Below are 14,168 nucleotides of genomic sequence, written 5' to 3'. Positions count from 1 at the left end.
TTCAGCAGAGCTTCCAGACTAAGACAGCCTAGGAAGAAGGACCTGCCGATCAATTTCTAAAAAAACTGACCAGCGAAAAGCTTATGAATAGTGGGGGAACATTTTCTGATATAGTGCCAGAAGATGAGCTCCTCAGGTTGGAAGGCATTCAAAATACAATTGGGGAAGAGCTGCCTCCTCAAAGTAGAGTCGATCTTAATGACATGGATGGAGTAAAGCTTCAGGACCTTCATTTGCTGACGTGGCAAGACTCAAAATGAGAAGAAACAGCTGCAAACATTCATTAACAATCGGAACGTGGAATGTACAAAGTATGAATCTAGGAAAATTGGAAGTTGTCAAAAATGAAGTGAATGCTTGAAGATAGATATCTTAGGCTTTAATGAGATGAAATGGACTGGTATTGGCTATTTTGAACCGAAAAATCATATGGTCTACTTTGTCAGGAATGATAAATTTAAGAGAAACGGCGTCACATTCATTGTCAAAAAGAACATTTCAAGATCTACCCTGAAGTACAGTGCTGTCAGAGATGGGATAATATCCATATGCCTAAAAGGAAGACCAGTTAATACAACTATTATTCAAATTTATGCACCAATCACTAAGGCCAAAGATGAAGAAATTGAAGATTTTTCCTAACTTCTGCAGTCTGAAATTGATCAAACATGCAATCAAGATGCATTGATAATTAGTGGTGATTGGAATACGAGAGTTGGAAACAAAGAAGGATCCGTAGTTGGAAAATATGGTCTTGGTGATAGAAATGACACTGGAGATTGCATGATAGAATTTTGCAAAACCAATGACCTACTCATTGGAAATACCTTTTTTCAACAACATAAATGGCAACTATACATGTGGACCTCGCCAGATGGAACACCCAGGAATCAAATCGATGATATCTGTGTAAAGAGATGATGGAGAAGCTAAATAACATCAGTAAGAACAAGACCAGGGGCTGACTTCAGAACAGATCATCAATTGCTCATATGCAACTTCAAGTCGAAGCTGAATAAAATTTTAAAAAGCATATGACAGCAAAGTAGGACCTTGAGTATATCCCACCTGAAAGAACCGATTTGATGCATTGAACACTAATGACTGAAGACCATATGAGTTGTGGGATGACATCAAGGACATCATATATGAAGAAGGCAAAAGGTAATTAAAAAGACAGGAAAGAAAGAAAAGACCAAACGGATGTCAGAAGAGACTCTGAAACTTGCTCTTGAATGTAGAGTAGCTAAAGCCAAAAGAAGAAATGATGACGTAAAAGAGCGGAACAAAAACTTTAAAAGGGCGGCTCGAAAAGACAAAGTATTATAATGTAATGTGCAAAGACTTGGCGTTAGAAAACCAAAAGAGAAGAACATGCTTGGCAATTATCAAGCTGAAAGAACTGAAGAAAAAAATTCAAGCCTTGAGTCACAATATTGAAGGATTCTGGTGGACAAAATATTGAACAATGTAGGAAGCATCAGTAGAAGATGGAAGGAATATATAGAGTCATTGTACCAAAAAGAATTGGTTGATGTTCAGCCATTTCAGGAGGTAGCATATGATCAAGAACCAACGGTATCAAAGGTAGAGGTCCAAGCTCTACTGAAGGCATTGGTGAAAAACAAGGCTCCAGAAATTGACAGAATACTAATTGAGATGTTTCAACAAATGGATGCAAAGCTGGAAGCGTTCATTCATCTATGCCAAGAAATTTGGAAGACTGCTTCCTGGCCAACTGACTGGAAGAGATCTATATTTGTGCCCATTTCAAAGAAACGTGATCCAACAGAATTCCGAAATTATCGAACAATATCATTATACCACATGCAAGTAAAATTTTGCTAAAGATCATTCAAAACGGTTGCAGCAGTACATTGACAGGGAACTGCTAGAAATTAAAGTCAGAATCAGATATGCAAAATCCAATCAACTCATTGACCTAGGTGGGAAGTGCAGACTTCTTTGAGAAGTTGGGAAGACATACGTAATGTGTATAATTTGGATCTAAGGGATTTGGATGATGGGGCTACTCACTGAGAACACTTTTTCCTAAACCTAATGTTTCCTTTGTGGGTAGAAAATGATTTTGTGCGCCTTTGGACCTTTCTTCGTCCTTATATTCATTCTGCCCCTGGGCAGAGGAATGACCTCTCTAGCTGGCAAATTTGGGAAGAAAACTGGGCATACCCTTCTTCTTGGCACTGAGTGCTCCTCCAGGGGCAGGCCCTCCTTGAGGCCATGTTTTTGGAGGCATGTCTGGCGAAATCTTGGCTAAAGTCTTGTCCTCTAATCTGGCCTCCATCAGTTTTTAAGTTTTCTGGCATCCATTTTTACTGATGTCATAACAGACTCTGCTTAATGGAAACCTGTTTTTCAGCCTTGGAATGATTTAGGGACTCCAGGAGTAGAAAATCAAAGCCATGTTATTGTTGTGGTAAGAACTGACATATTCCAATGTTGCAGAGGATTTGATTTATTAGAGCATAGCTTTGTAACTTCGATATAAAAATATGTAATTGAGTAATTGAATTAGACTTGATTTTAAGTTGAAGTCTTACCAGGTTTGTGTGCAGAATTCGAACTTTCAGTAGGCTCACCTTATTTGTGAGTTTATTAATTGCATAAGTACTCATGGCAACCTCATGCATTGCCTGGTCCTGCGCCACCCCCAAGACTGGGTGCAGATTGGACTGTTGTGATCCACTCACTGGCTGATGTTTGGAAGCAGATCACCAGGCCTTTCTTCCTAGTCCATCTAGAAGAGCCACTGAAACCTGTTCAGCGTGCAAGTCCCTACTTACAGATGGGTGGTGGCTGCGCAGGAGGTGCATTGGCTGGGAATTGAACCCGGGTCTTCAGTATGGATTGTGAGAATTCTACCCTGAACCACAGCTAATAACAGCAACATAAATACTCAGCAAACACTGACTGAAGACCCTGGGAAAGTGATTGCTAGATATAGATTCTTAGATTACTAGGCAGAAATAGTATCTGTAAACTGGGTTTTGAAAGCTTATGGAAGAACTAGATGTATGCTTTTGTAAATTAAACATTAATTTTTAAAACAAAAATTAACCTTTGAATAATCTTCTGCAAATAAAAATTGCCCTCAAGAACACCAAAAAAATTACATCAACAACATGCATGGTCCGCACGGTTGCTGGAGAAGCCCGGGTCTCCCTAGAATGCCCCGCGGCTCAGCAATCCAGAAAGACTCTAAGCCACATGGCGAAAGGCGCATGAGCAATGCTCAGAACCTGGACGCCAGGAGGGAAGTGGCAACCAACGGCGCAGGGTCACCTCCTGAGTAGGGTTATGACTCAGGGTGAGACGCTGGAGAGGCATGCCCCGGGGTTGAAGAGTATAAAGCACCAGTGCCTGCTGAGACCCTGGTGAGTCAGTCAGCGAAAGGGGCGAGGGAGACAGAGGGAAGGGCGCTCCAGGCTGATGAAGCAGCAGCATTTACTAAGGAACAGTTCATGGGGACCGCAGCCCAGGTGGTGGGATGTGGAGAGGCCAGCTTGGAGGAGACCAGGGCCAGGCTGCAGGGCCCGATGCCTGCCGAGCAGCCGGGCTTTATCTGAGGGTGACCAGGAGCAGAAGCGTGGTAGGAACCAATATCATTCATCCATCCATCCAGAAAATATTTTGTGCCTGTCAAGTGTTGGACCCTTTAGGGCACTGGGGTGCTGTGTTTGGGGCCGTGATGAACAAAAGGAACAAGGCCCTATCCTCTAATCTCACATTCTAGTGGAAAACAGATGACAAATAGTAACTACAAATAAATACTTCTGGAGAGCTACCAGCTATTAAAAGAACTGAAACAGCTAATGGGATAGAGGTGGCTGCCACTTTAGGAATGTTGTTCAGGGAAGACCTCTCCAACAAGGTGACAGTGAGCTGAGACTGCAAGAGGACCAGGAACCGGGATCTGGATCAAAAGCAGCCCAGCAGAGGAAGCGGCCAACGTGGAAGCACAGGTAGAAATATAGGTGCTGTGGGGTGGGCCGAGTGGGTGAGCAAGAGGTGATTTAGGAAATAGTATTAGAATCATTTATTCCCTCTCCTTGAGCACAGAGAATGCGACCCAGCTGGAGCTGAGCTCACAAGGACTCACAAGGACACATCAGCTGGGCCCTGAGGTATAAAGGCAATAGCTAAGATAATCTTGGAAAATATCTTTTAGGGTAATTTTCACATAAAGCCAATCAAACAGAACACAAAAGACTTTCCATTCTTATCTTTTTCTATTAGCATTTAGTGAATAGAAATTTGTTGGACCAATGAAGACCCTCCTGACTGTCATCACTGAAACCTGTACCAATGATTGTTAAGAAAGACAATTCAAAACGTAGCATCAGTTTCTAGCCAATCTGAAAAGGCTAAGCTTTCAGTGGTTTTGCCCATTTGTAATGTTAATATATACTGATGGCTCTGTAACTGTTCTTTGAACTCGGACAGACATGGTTGTGGCAGCATGCTCGTCCATTTTCCCATTCTTGCCTATTCTGTAATATTCTTTGGACTTGGGCAGACATGGCTCTAGCAGCATGCTTGTCCATTTTCCCACTTCTGCCCTTTTGAATATATGCCAAATAAAACTTTCTTTTGCTTTACTAAATTTTATGTTCTTCCCCTGCAACAGAGATATGGGGTGCCGAAGGAGAGAGGCTGGGATGCGGCTGAGGGGTCAGCGGCTCGGACTGTGCGAGGCTGGGGAATCTAGTCATTCCACAAACCCAAGTGTGCGAAGTGTCACTTCAGCCTAGGAGGCGGGACTACTGGTAGTCCTTGGTTAAAACACCGAGATGAGGCAGCTCCGAGCCCCGCCAGGCCTCCTGGGGACCCTCAGGTGGTCCTAGAGCGCTGGCTGGTCTGGGCCTGCCCAGGAGCTGGGGCAGCTCCTCTCCCACCTGAGCCTCTTCCCTCCCCTCAGCCAAACCCCCTGGAGGAGGTAAGCCTTCTGGAAAACAAAAGGCAGGTTGTCTGCTACATCCTCCTTCCCACTGGGCACTCAAACCTGGGAGGCCCAGGGGTCTATTCCCTTGGAATTGGGGGTTGGGGTAGGAAGCAGCAGGGGCGTGGGAAAGAACAGAGAAGGAAACACAAATTATTGTCTCAGCTGTTTTGGGTTACCTCAGCTGCGGCGCGAAGCAAGTCAGTTAGGAGGGCAGAAAATGCAATCATTTTTGCCTTACAGGTATTTCAGTGAGTGAGTTTAATCAAATCTGGGATTTCTGTCGCTCTGACTAGCGTGAGGTCCTGTGCTTGTCCAGGCTCACTCTGGAAGAAGAACTCTAGAAACCTGTCTTTCGTTACTTCTGCACTGAGAATCTTCATCTCCAAAGCTGAACCTTGGAGCTGTTGCTGACTGCACGCTTGAAGCACAGACTTTAAAATAAAAGCATGTAAATGGATTTGTTTTTAATTGATTAGGAAAAAGCTGAATCTTGTAGGAGCTGTAATTCCTAACACCCACAAGCTAACGGTGCTGTCTGCAGGGTTTGGAGTCGCCTGACAGGGTGAGCACCCACAGGTGCTGCCCCCCGTCCTCAGGTCTCTTCCAGGTCATTCTCCTCCCAGCTCTGCATCTCCAGCTCCAGCTTCTCACTTTCAGGTCCACGGGACTCTCGAGCATTTGGACACCAGTAGCAAATCAGCCACTTTCCTAATAAAACATACTGTCTCTCCTTGGAACAAATTCCACCTCCTGAACTCCTCAGATCCATCATTCTCCTAAGGCACTCAGGCTGGCAATCTGTCCTTGAATTTTTCCCCTCGTTAGAGACCTCTACATTCACTAGGCTGTCAAAATGCAGATTCTGTGAAATAATGTTGACTTTACCACTATGGTCCAGCCTATGGCTTCCAATTCTAATAGAATATGACCCTGTGAGAATCTCTGTGAAGGGCTGGAAGGTCATCTCTCTGACTTGATCTTCCTGTCACCCATTCCAACCATGAGACAGTTCTCGTAGAGTTGGTTGGCCTCGGAAGGTCCCCAGAGAAAGGAGAAAGGTTAAGTAGTTCATGTCAAAGTTTCCCCTACATTGGACTTAAGCATATGAAAAGCAGAGAACAACCTGTTAAAGAAGACCGCTTGTTTCAAAAGAAATCTGTCAGGTTGCCATGAGTCAGAATCGACTTCACGGCAATGTTTTTTGTTTTTTTTTATGGTCGGGACATCCAGAGAGAGAAGGACATGCTTTGGCTGATACCTTAGCTTCACTAGAGAGAAATGCCAAACTTACTTTGGTGTTCTATGCTGAAATTAGGAGCTTGGGTGGCGCCAGCAGTTTGCGAAAGGCTGGAGGTTTGAACCCACCCAGAGACTCTGAAAAAAAAGGTCTGGCAATCTGTTTCCGTAAAGATTACAGCCAAGAAAACCCTATGGAGCAGTTCTTCTCTGTCACATGGGGTCTCCATGAGTCAGGGGCTGACTCAACAGCAGCCAACGACAAGAATAGGCTGAAATTAACAAAAAACATGACGCACTCATTACGCATTTCAACGTTTTATTAAAATACTTTTTTTTTTTTTGGTTTATAGGGACAACCAAAGAAAAATTCACAATTTTATATTACAGGTCATGTGAAACGCATTAAACATACACTCTTGGGAATGCAGAATAGATTTTAAAACTCTTCAAAGAGGCTTTCATAAAAACAAACTTTAAAAACGTGGCTTACTTCTATTTACCTACTTTCCCAGAAAAGTTTTGGTTTCTCTTCTCCATTTTGATACTACTCTCTGATTCATAAATAACTGTTCAAATATTCTAACATAAATTTTGTTTTCTGAAACTTTAGAAGTCACATTTCTAAAGGAAGTCCCCTCCCTTTTAATTCATTGCTTTCTGTGTAAACAAAGACTAGATTTAAATTATCATTTGATTTGGTACCACTATGATGAGTACAGTTTCAGTAATTAGACGTTGGGGAGAAAAAAAAAGAGAAAACCCACCAGCAAGTACACATCTTACTATAGGAAAGAACCTTTTCAAAATGGTCTTTATAAGAGCTACTGGTTTAAAAATCTACTGGTTTTTTTTTTTTTTGAAAGTGGGGGTTGGTTATAAAAATTTATTGAAAAAAAATTTTTTTTAACCAAAGCTTCAATACACAAGTGAATTAATTGTGCTTTGGGATGTTAATAAACCAACCCACTGCCGGCGAGTCAGTTCCGACTCCTAGCGATCCCACAGGGTTTCCAAGGCTGTAGTCTTTACAGAAGCAGAGCGCCACATTTTTGTCCCTCGGAGCGGCTGGTGGGTTCGGACTGCAGACCTTTTGGTAAGCAGCCAAGTGTCTGAACCACTGCGCCAACAGGGCTCCTTAGGATGTTAATAGTAGCTCTAAATTTTAGTGAAGCTAAGGGTGTCCCCAATATTACACTTTTAAATTGGAAAAATGTTGTTACGCAAAATACAAATACCATTACAGAACTGGAAATGGAATCTTTTATATGACAGACCATACCATATTTCTGTCTTTCTTTCAACCCCTTTGTAAATCACAAAAATTAAGCAAACTTTGAATATCAAAAAACACTACACTTAGGGATAATGTCTAATGGGAGAAACAGAGGTAAGAAAACAGTAAAACGTAACGTGGTTCAAGAAATCATTCTCCCAACATAGGGGGAGAAACAGAAATACTACATTTCAAAATTTAATAAGGAAGACCTAAAAAGGGTGACAAATACCAGTTTAAAAATATGTCTGTTGACATATTTAAGGAAATAAAAAGCATGTTGTCAATAAACACGAAAACATCCTTCTATTCACAGGTATGAAACTACTTTGGAAAAGCCAAGTTGAAAGGAAGCAGTCGACTACAAATTCTTTTAAAACTTTCTCTTTTCTAAGTTTAAGAAAACTCTCAGCTTTATACATATTAATTAAGAAGGGGAACTAAAACATTTTCAAGGCACTTTTAAGGAGGTACTCTACCTAAGAGTCAGAAAAAAACCCCCAATTTTTTCCTATTAAAAATACATTCAGGAGCTAAATTGTAACATTTTAAGAGGCTCAAGTACCTTGACTGTATTTGTTACAGTTAACTGAAAGGGCAGAAAAGGTATCAAGGCTTTACATTTTATAACAGTTAATCATAACATTACATATGAACTTTAACTACTGTTTAGATAATCAACAATACAAAATGTATCCAAGAGCATTACCTATTTGTATATACTCAAATATTTAGACATATAAATGTGTTCCTAAAAAGTTACTTGTAATTCAAATATGCACTACAGAAATTAGTAATTTTATAGTTAAGAGTCTCTGTAATATAAATATTTATGTTTTAGATTCATGTTCGAAGAGTAGAATTTTATTACTAGAAAGGGCACATAGTGTTTAAGCTTATCTTTATTGAAACTGTATGAAAAGCTGACAAAATACTCTGTAGTGTATTTGGAAACAACTGTCATCTTGAACAGAGTTTTTGTTTAGTTTCATAATTTTAACATCCCACTATATAATTACACTTGGTTGATAAGAACATTAGATCCAGATATAAACTTAACAAATGACAGATTACACAATAAAAAATGTCAGTCATTCCGAGTTTGTTTCCTATGGTGATTCCCAGAATTTCTAACCCTCGCTGTTCATAGCCATAACTTCCCTTAAGTCCCCTCCTATCACTTTTCAGGCTTGGTTCGTCCAGTGGGTGCACCCTCACCTTGCCGCACAGCGTCAGGGGGACAAGCTGGTCACTGGTACTCTCGTTACCGTCCGACGTGGCAGTCATTTCCCTTCCCCAGCGCTCTTTAAGCTGGTACTTTAAGTCACAAGCAATGCTTTAGTGTCCTGATTACCTACCCTAGTAGTGTACTTAATGCAGTTTCAGAGATGTACCCTGATGTTCCTAGTGACGACGCCTCCTCATGTGACCCACATAAGCATTCTGGGCAGGGAGAACGGAAGAGAATGAGAATGTTCTCCTAAAGCTCTGTCAGTATGTGCATTACAGGATGGATCCTACCATGTAATAGTTTTAAACTGTAAAATACAGTAAACATTTCCTTTCTAAACCCAACAGAACATGGTTTGAAATTAAGCTTTTTATGGTGATCTTTCAGAGTGATATATTTGGGTATTGTACCCAATTTATAAAACAGGTAAACCATGAAAGGCACAGTGAAGAATGGCATACAGCTATGAAAACTCAGCACCTCAGGAGTACACTGAACAAACCGTAACTTACGTGAACGCGCTTCTGCCAACACTTTGAAAACAAAGGGCTTTGGAATGCTACAAGAACACAGCATTAGTCTTCACATTTGAAGCTCAGACCCTTCAAGGAATTCTCTATGTGCTGTTCCTTATATGACCAAAGTTGTACAGATTCAACGGATCAAAGGAAAGGCTTTATTGCTAGTGGACAATAAGGTTAATAACAGCAGCTATAATCATACCATTTAACAAATTACTAGTTTTGTTGTATTTTAAAAGTAACGCATCCGAAATTTTTGTAGCTTCTTCTTCACCTCATGGAATAACTTCATACCTTTCTTTCTGGCAAACTTGCTTCACTTCGCATTTCCTTTCCTTCTTTAAAACATGCAGTTCATGCACTTGACAGTCTTACTGCCGTAGTCGATGCACTCGGGCCCGATGCACTCACAGCAGGCGTTGTGGAACCAGCGGTACTTGGACGCCCCCATGGACTCACAGGATATCTTGCACTGATGTATGGACATGCAGTCATCAAAGTAGACCACAGTGCACATGTGTTCTGAAAAATAAAAAAGGAAGGACTTCAGAGCAAGAAGAAGGACAACAGAAAATGCTTTAATACCCAGCTGAATGTTACTAATGGTTATTTATCTTAGTTCTTTCACTGTCGGCCTCAGCAGGAAACATTGAGGTGAGGGAAGAAAAGTCTGTTAATTGTATTAAAAAGGAAGCCAGATTCTCCCACTGTAGCTGAAGAATGCAAAGGGGTTCCCTAACCAGTTTTATTAAATTTCAGACTTTGATATGAAGTTAGCTAACTAGGTTTAAAAACATTTGCTATGTTATAGAGCTGTGCTTTTTAAACTGGGCATTTCTGATACAATTTCCCATGAAGACAGAGTTCTCAGCTTAAAGATGTTTGCAAAAAATACTGTTTGAAGGTTATACTGAGTATTTACAATAAAACACAATAAACTTAAGTAATACAAATGATGCAAAGTGATTAGAAATGCTTGGCATAAATAAGCATTAAGAAAAAAAAACAAACCAAACCTGTTGCCATCGAGCTGATTCCGACTCAAAGTGACCCTACAGGACAGAGTAGAGCTGCCTCACAGGGTTTCCAAGGAGCGCCTGCCTGGTGGATTCAAACTGCTGACCTTTTGGTTAGCAGCCATAGCTCTTAACCACTATGCCACCAGGGTTTCCCAAATAAGCATTAGCTATTAGAAAATATTCTTCTTATTGTTATTAATAGTGATTTCTAGTTCTGCTTTCCAAGGCAACCACTTCTTTTTTAAATTGTACTTTAGATGAAGATTTACAGAGCAAATTAGTTTCTCATTAAACAATTAATACACATATTTGGTGACACTGGTTGCCAACTCCGCAACATGTCAACACTCTCCCCTTCTCAGCCTTGGTTTCCCCATTTCCATTCGTCCAGCTTTCCTATCTGCTCATGCCTTCTCGTCCTTGCGCCTGGGCTGGTGTGCCCATTTAGTCTCGTATACATGATTGAGCTACATGTATTATTACTTGCATTATGGGCCTGTCTAATCTTTGGCTGAAGGGTGAACCTCAGGAGTGACTTCAGTACTGAGTTAAAAGGGTGTCCAGGGACCATACTCTTGGGGTTTCTCCAGTCTCTGTCAGACCGGTAAGTCTGGTCTTTTGGTGTGAGTTTGAATTTTGTTCTACATTCTTCTCCAGCTCTGTCCAAGACCTTCTATTATGATCCTTGTCAGAGCAGTCAGTGGTGGCAGCTGTGGTCCATTAGTCCTTTGGACTAATTTTTCCCTTGTGTCTTTGGTTTTCTTCATCTTCCCTTGCTCCAGATGGGGTGGGACCAGTGGAGTATCTTAGATGGCCACTCACAAGCTTTTAAGACCCCAGATGCTACTCACCAAAGTAGGATGTAGAACATTTTCTTTATAAACTATGTTATGCCAATTGAGCTAGATGTCCCCCAAGACCATGGTCCCCAGCCCGCAGTCCAGTAATTCAGTCCCTCTGGGAGTTTGGATGTGTCTATAAAGCTTCCATGACCTTGCCTTGGTCAAGCTGTGCTGACTTCCCAGTACTGTGTACTGTCTTACCCTTCACCAAAGTTACCACTTATCTATAGTCTAGTGTTTTTCCCTCAGGACCCCTCCCCCCACCCTCGTAACCATCAAACATCTTTTTCTGTGTGTAAACCTTTTCATGAACTTTTATAATAGTGCTCTCATACAGTATTTGTCCTTTTGTGATTGACTTATTTCACTCAGCATAATGCCCTTCAGATTCAGTTGTGAGATGTTTCATAGATTCATCACTGTTCTTTATTGTTGCGTAGTATTCCATGTGTGTATGTACCATAGTTTGTTTATCCATTCATCCGTTGATGGGTACTTAGGTTGTTTCCATTTTTTTGCTATTGTGAATAATGCTGCAATGAACATGGGTGTGCATATGTCTACTAGTGTGATGGCTCTTACTTCTCTAGGATATATTCCTAGGAGTGGGATTGCTGGATCATATGGTATTTCCATCTCCAGCTTTTTAAGGAAGCGCCATATCAACTTTCAAAATGGTTGTACCATTTTGCATTCTCAATAGCACTGCATATGAGTTCCAATCTCTCCGCAGCCTCTCTAACATTGTTATTTTCTGTTTTTTGGATTCATGCCAAGGCAACCACTTTTGATCGATTCAGTTTTTAGTTCTTCTGGTGGTTAACTCCATATGACACCTAGCTAGGAGGACAGGGGCATGAAACAAAGGACAGTACAAATCAGTGAGTGTGAGTATATGACCAAAGGAACTGATAATCATCAGGGGTGTGAATATAAGCGAAGGCTCAATGGAAGAAGCTGCACTTGAATTAGGAAGAAGAATTAAAAGCAAAGCTACCAGGTAACAAAATAAGGAAAGTCACAAGGAAGTGGGTGTAGTGTTGTAGTGTGCATGGGGGACAGAGTGGAGGAAACTGCAGAAACACTACTGGGCAAACCCAGTGGGGCCTGGTTAAAGAGGAAAACCAAGAGGCCAGCACAGCACCAGAGAGATTGGAAGTGGCTGGCAGTAAGCAGGGCGGGGGAGGGTACAGGAAGGTGGGAGCAATTCAGTCTACAAGTGACAGGTACTTACTAAATTCACTTCATTTTATTTATTTAGTCAACAAATGTTTATTGAGCACCTGCTATGGGGTGGCCATTAGGACTCAAAGAGTAATAAGAGAATCCAAGGAACTAAGCAGAGTATGGTAGGCCTGTAAGTTAAAAACAGACAACAAATACAAATGCAAAAGCAGGGAGGAGGAGGAGAAGTGGATAACTCTCCCTGGGGGAAAGAGTGCCCAGGGCAGGCTTCACTGAAGAGAAACTTTAGCTATGTCCTGAAGGACAGTTGGAGTTTCCAGGGTGGTGGAAATGAATGGGAAGACTGGCTATCTCAGGCAAAGGAACTGTATGTTCAGAAGCACGGAAGCATTTTGGAGTTCTGAGTATAAAGTTAGAGGAGTACCATGGGGCTGTTGTTATTGTTAGGTGCCATGGAGTAGATTCTAACTCATAGTGACCCCATGTAACCAAGGTAGAACTGCCCCACATGGTTTTCTAAGCTATGATCTTTAGGGGAGCAGATCATCAGGTCTTTTCTCCTGTGGAACCACTGGGTGAGTTCAAACCGCCAACCTTTCAGTTAGTAGCCAAGTACTTAATCATGTGGTAAACTTCATAAAAAGGCTTCAAGCGTAGGGAGTGAGACCATTGATGACTTTGTGAGATAAGCTAAGGAGTTTGGGCTCAAATGGAGTATGCTATTAGGATATGTTAAATCAGTTTAGATATGCTTAGAAATTGTGACCTCTAAGTCACATAAAGCCAGAGAGCTATCCAGAATTCAATTGGATATCATTATAATATCTAAGAGTTATATGGTCTTGAAAACCCAAAATCAAAGCAAACAAACAAAACAAATACAGATTCTGTCAAGGTCAAAGACACTCATACCTAGGCAGAAATAAATACTTTAAGAGCAAAATAAAGAAAAACAAAAAAAGTGCAAAATCCAATCAAGTAATAGAAATACCATATGATCCAGCAACCTCACTGCTAGGTAAATACCCTAGAGAAATAAGAGCCGTGACACGAATAGACACATGCACTCCCATGTTCACTACAGCATGTTCACAACAGCAAAAAGATGGAAACAATCTAAGTGCCCATCAATGGATGAATATATAAACTGTGGTATATATACACAATGGAAGACTACGCAATGATAAAGAATAATGACAAATCCATAAAACATCTCACAACATGGATGAATTCGGAGGACATTATGCTGAGTGAAATAAGCCAATCACAAAAGGACAAATATTGTATATAAAACTACTATTATAAAAAAACAAGAAAAGGTTTACATACAGAAAAAAGAATTCTTTGATAGTTATCAGGGAAGGGAAGAGGAGGGAGGGTAAATTACAAAACAGAAGACACGTGGTAATACTGGTAAAGGGAAAGGCAATAGACTATATGGGGGAAATCAGTACAGCATGATAAAGGCAAAGGAAGACACCGAAAGGAACACAAGAACAAAGGGCAACTACGGTAATTACTATAACATAGACAATCCTGCAACAATATTAACAAACAATAATTTACAAAGGGATACACAGGTAGAGAGGTATGCTAAAGAGGTGTGGGAGGGTGTAAGGGAGCGCACCCACCTGCAGTATAGGTTAGGTTGTGGATACTGCTACATATATATTTGTAGATGTTGTGTGTATACTAATATAGACAACAACACACAAGGGGGCACAGTGATGGAAACTTCTTATGCACACACACACACACACCTCCTGGGATGAAGATACTATGCTTGAAGGCTAAGGACCATAGACTCAGGGGACATCTACGTCAATTGGCACAACATAGTGTATAAAAACAATGTTCTACATCCTATTTTGGTGAGCACTGTCTGGGATCTTAAA

General features: G+C 41.1%; 1 protein-coding gene across 1 annotated transcript in view; it reads right to left on the bottom strand.

Annotated features, from left to right (window-relative positions):
- Positions 1-7,429: 7,429 nt before the first annotated feature.
- The window catches only part of TWSG1 (twisted gastrulation BMP signaling modulator 1), an 88,892-nt gene continuing 82,153 nt past the window's right edge, over positions 7,430-14,168 (bottom strand). The window contains exon 4 of the mRNA XM_004385791.2: positions 7,430-9,749. Within this exon, the coding sequence (XP_004385848.1) occupies positions 9,568-9,749 (182 nt within the window). The 3' untranslated portion in view covers positions 7,430-9,567. The remainder of the gene's footprint in view (positions 9,750-14,168) is intronic.

Source organism: Trichechus manatus, unplaced genomic scaffold, assembly GCF_000243295.1.
Source record: "Trichechus manatus latirostris isolate Lorelei unplaced genomic scaffold, TriManLat1.0 scaffold00146, whole genome shotgun sequence".
NCBI lineage: Eukaryota > Metazoa > Chordata > Mammalia > Sirenia > Trichechidae > Trichechus > Trichechus manatus.
The sequence above is the reverse complement of the archived record's forward strand: the minus strand, read 5'-3'. Positions and strand labels throughout refer to the sequence as shown.